Genomic DNA, 4,549 nt, shown 5'->3' with positions numbered 1-4,549 from the left:
GAGGAGGGGGGGGCAGCGGGGGGGGGCGGGCGCTGGGACCCCCCCCCGCGGGGCAGGGACTCCCCCCGGGACCCCCCCAGGGCCCCCCCGAGTTTGGGGGTGATGGGGGGGTAGGGGGGGGGTCTGCCCAGCGCCCCCTCCCAGCAGCTGGTGGGCAGCAGGTAAGGGGGGGGTGTGGGGACAAGGGGGGGATGAGGGGGAACGTGGGGACAAGGGGGGGACACAGAGGGTGGGGGAGACAAGGGGGGGACACGGGAACACCCAGCTTTGTGAATTGGGGGGGGGCACAAGGGACACACCCCCCCATCCCCATGTTCCCGGGGGGGGTCTCTGGGTGTCCCCCCATACCCAGGAGTGCCCCTGCTGTCCCCACGTGCCCTGTGGGGGTCTCTGGGTGCCCCCCCTGCCTCCCCACCCACCAGGAAGGTCACATGGGTGCCCCCCCCAGCCCCCTCACCACGACAGGACATGGGGGGGCTCCCCACCCTCCCCACCCCATGGAGGGGTCCATACCAACCCCTTCAACCCCCTCTCCCTATTTTTGCCCCCCCCAGCGCCCCGTTGCCCCCCGTCCCGGAGGACAAGGCCGAGCAGAACCCGACCCACCTGGGCCAGATCCAGCCTGAGCTCTACGGCCCCGGGGATACCGCCGAGCCCGGGGGGGCCCGGGGGGGCGCCGGGGGGGGCCCCCCCCCTCCCTGCGGCCGCCTGAGCGTGTCCCTGCGCTATTCCTACGGCTCCCAGCAGCTCGTGGTCCGCGTGCTCCGCGCCCGGGACCTCCCGGCCAAGGATTCCAACGGCTTCTCTGACCCCTACGTGAAGATTTACCTCCTCCCCGACCGCAAGAAGAAGTTCCAGACCAAGGTGCTGAGGAAGACCCTGAACCCAGAGTGGGACGAGACTTTCAGCTTCGGGGTGCCCTTTGCTGAGCTGCCCTCGCGGCGCCTCCACTTCAGCGTCTACGACTTCGACCGCTTCTCCCGGCACGACCTCATCGGGCAGGTGGTGCTGGAGAACCTGCTGGAGGCGGCCGAGGGGCGGCCCGAGGTGCCCATCTGGAGGGACATCCAGGAGGGCACGGGGGTAAGGGGGGCCCGAAAACGGGGGGGGGGAGAGAGGGACCCCCTGGGGAGGGAGTTGGGACACCCAGAATCCCCCCAGAAAGGGTCCCTGGGACAAGCGTGGGGGCAGGTGAGGGGGCGGGGGCTGCTGTTCAATGGGTGGGCTCATCTGCATACAATTTACATATCATTTGTATTTATTTGACATATAATTTGTATTTACTTTTTTTTTCCTTCCAATTTGCATCTGATTTGTACTTATTTTGCATGTAGTTAATATTAATTTTTCATCTAATTTGAACACAATTTGTATTTATTTTGACTCGTTTACATGTGATTTGCATGTATTTGGCATATGAGGTGCATCTATGTTGCATCTCATTTGTATATCATTTGTATTTGTGTTGCATCTCATTTGTATTTATTTTGTTTATTTCATATTTAACCTGTATTTATACTGAATCTTATTTGCATATCATCTGCATCTGATTTTGAATCTTGTTAATACATGATTTCTGTTTATTTTGCATATCATTTGCATTTTAATTTGCATTTATTTTACATCCAGCATATATTTTCTTAATTTATTTTGAATCTCATTTGTATCTGGGTTTGCATCTCATTTGCATCTACTTTGCATTTCATTTTGCAGTGGAATTTGGGTTTAATTTGCATTTTGATTTGCATTTTAATTTAGTTTTGCACTATGATTGGGGATTTGATTCAGGATTTAATGTGGGATCTAATTTGGGATTTAATTTGGGGTTTAATTTATTATTAAATTTTTGATTTATTATTTAATTGAAGGTTTAATTTGTGACGTCATTTGTTATTTAAATATTTAATTTAGAATTTAATATGTGATTTAAGTTTATTATTTATAATACTAAAATTAATTATGAACATAATAAAAATCTAAAATAATATAATTCCTGATTTATTTTTTGGTTTGATATTTGATTTGTTTGGGCATTTAACTTGGGATTTTAATTTGGGATTTAATTTGGAATTTGATTTAATTGGGAATTGAATTTATAATTCCATTTAGCATTTAATTCACGATTTAATTTCTGACTCAATTTTGGGTTTATTGGGGATTTAATTTGGGAATTGAATTTATAATTCCATTTGAGATTTAATTAATGAGTTGGTTTATTAATTAACCCATAATTTAATTCACAATTTCATTTCTGATTTAATTAACTAGTCATGGTCATGTGACCCTCCTGTCCTCCCTCACCTGTCCCTCACCTGTCCACGTCTCCCCAGGAAAAGCCAGACCTGGGCGAGGTGAACTTCTCTCTGTGTTACCTGCCCACGGCCGGGCGGCTCACGGTGACCGTCATCCGGGCGTCCAACCTGCGCGCCATGGACCTCACGGGCTACTCAGGTGCGTCACAGGTGTGCCCAGGTGTGCCCAGGTGTGTCCAGGTGTGTCACAGGTGTGTCGCAGGTGTGTCAGACAGGTGTGGGACATGGGGGGACACAGGGCCATGGACCTCAGGGGGTACTCGGGTGCGTCACAGGTGTGCCCGGGTGTGCTCAGATGTGTCACAGGTGTGTGGTAAAGATGTGCTCAGGTATGTAGGGTTTCTGTGGGGTCGCTGAGGGGTTTTTGGGGCCCCCTGAGCAGACCCCTACGTGAAGGCCTCGCTCATGGCTGAGGGCCGGCGACTCAAGAAGCGCAAGACGTCCATCAAGAAGAACACATTGAACCCGAGCTACAACGAGGCGCTGGTCTTTGACGTCCCCCACGAGAGCGTCAACCACGTCAGCCTCACCATCGCCGTCGTGGACTACGACTGGTCAGCCGGGGGGGCCCTGCAGGGGCTTGGGGGGGCTCCTGGGGGGTCCTTGGGGGGTTTGAGGTCTTCCTGGAGCAATGGGAGACCCCTTCGTTTGAGGCGTGTTTGAGGACCCCCATCATTGGCTGGGACTGGTCAATGCTGGGGGGGTTTTGAGGGGTCCTGGATGAACTCTGGGGGGTCCTGGGAGGGTTTTGGGGTCCTGGGGGGCTCGGGGGGGGGGGGGTCCGGGGGGGTGTTTGGGGTCCTCCTGGAGCCATTGGGGACCCCTCATGTGAGGGGGATAGCACAAGGGAGCAAAAATGAGGGCCTGGGATTTGGGAGGTCCTGGGGGGTTTTTGGGGTCTGTGGTGGGTTTGGGGGCATCATGGTGGGTTTTTGGGGTCCATGGTGGGTTTTTGGGGTCTGGGGGTGCCCCCCTGACCCCCCAGTGGCCCCCCCAGCATCGGGCACAATGAGGTGATCGGGCTGTGCCGGGTGGGCAGCGATGCCGAGGGTCCAGGGCGGGAGCACTGGGCGCAGATGTTGGCGAACCCCCGCAAGCCCATCGAGCACTGGCACACGCTCGTCGAGGTGAGACCCCCCACCTGGGATCCCCCGGGACCCCCAGGACTTGTGGGGACCCTCAGGACCCCCCCCAACCTGTTGGGACCCCCTGGGACCCCCTGAGTCCATCAGGAACCCACGGGGACCCCCCAGGATCCTGCAAAACCCACAGGACCCCCAAGAAACCCCAATGTCCCCAAAGTCCCCAAATCCGCCCCAATGTCCCCACTGTCCCCAATGTACCCCAGTGTGTCCCCAATGTCCCCAATGTACCCCAGTGTGTCCCCAATGTCCCCAATGTCCCCAAATGTCCCCAGGAAAAGGCTCTGGTGGCCAAAGGGACCTCGCGGGACAAACCGGCCCTGGGGGAGCCCCTGGGCCCCCAGTGAGCCCGTGAGAGCTGGACTGGGAGCAGTGGGAGGGATGGGGGAGGACTGGGAGGAACTGGAGGGCGTTGGGAGAGTTGTTGGGGGCACTGGGAGGGACTGGGGGGCACTGGGAGAGACTGGGGGAGTTATTGGGAACACTGGGAGAGAGTGGGGAGGCACTGGGAGGGATGGGAGGGCACTAGGAACACACTGGGAGGGGAGTTGGGGAGTTATTGGGGGCACTAGGAGGGGTACTGGAGGTACTGGGAAGAACTGGGAGGGTCCTGGGAGGGATTGGGAGGGAATGGAGGGGCACTGGGCCATAGTGGGAGGCCACTTTTTCATACTGGGGGTCACCATCTCATACTGGGAGGCCACTGGACCATACTGGGAGGCCCCTTTCTCATACTGGGAAGCCACTTTTTCATACTGGGAGGCCACTTCTTCATACTGGGAGCCCCCTGGGCCATACTGGGGAACACCAAGCCATACTAGGAAGCCACTTGACCCTACTGAGAGTTCACATTACCATACGGGGATGTCACTTTACCATACTGGGAGTCCCCTGGGCCATACTGGGAGCCCACTGCCCCCTCTCTCCACAGGCTCCGGGGCCGGAGGGTCCGGCCCGGCCAGGGGGGGCCCCGACACCGAAGCCATAAAGGGACCCCCGGGACCCCCCCCGGGGCCCCTCCGACCTGCACGACAAGGGGGGGCCCGGCCCCCCCCCCCACTGTGAACCCCCGAAATCCAGGTCTGTGGGGGGCCC

General features: G+C 56.6%; 1 protein-coding gene across 1 annotated transcript; it reads left to right on the top strand.

The window, feature by feature from the left end:
• Positions 1–114: 114 nt before the first annotated feature.
• Positions 115–4,543, top strand: LOC113940879 (synaptotagmin-3-like; the record flags this gene model as incomplete). Its single annotated transcript, XM_027632027.1, has 7 exons — positions 115–161; positions 555–1,083; positions 2,331–2,451; positions 2,695–2,866; positions 3,310–3,439; positions 3,730–3,805; positions 4,386–4,543. Coding segments are annotated over 6 exons (1,071 nt in total), but the record flags the coding sequence as incomplete, so codon positions are not given.
• Positions 4,544–4,549: the final 6 nt, after the last annotated feature.

This window comes from Corapipo altera, unplaced genomic scaffold (assembly GCF_003945725.1).
Source record: "Corapipo altera isolate COAL_440 unplaced genomic scaffold, ASM394572v1 130486, whole genome shotgun sequence".
NCBI lineage: Eukaryota > Metazoa > Chordata > Aves > Passeriformes > Pipridae > Corapipo > Corapipo altera.
The sequence above is the reverse complement of the archived record's forward strand: the minus strand, read 5'-3'. Positions and strand labels throughout refer to the sequence as shown.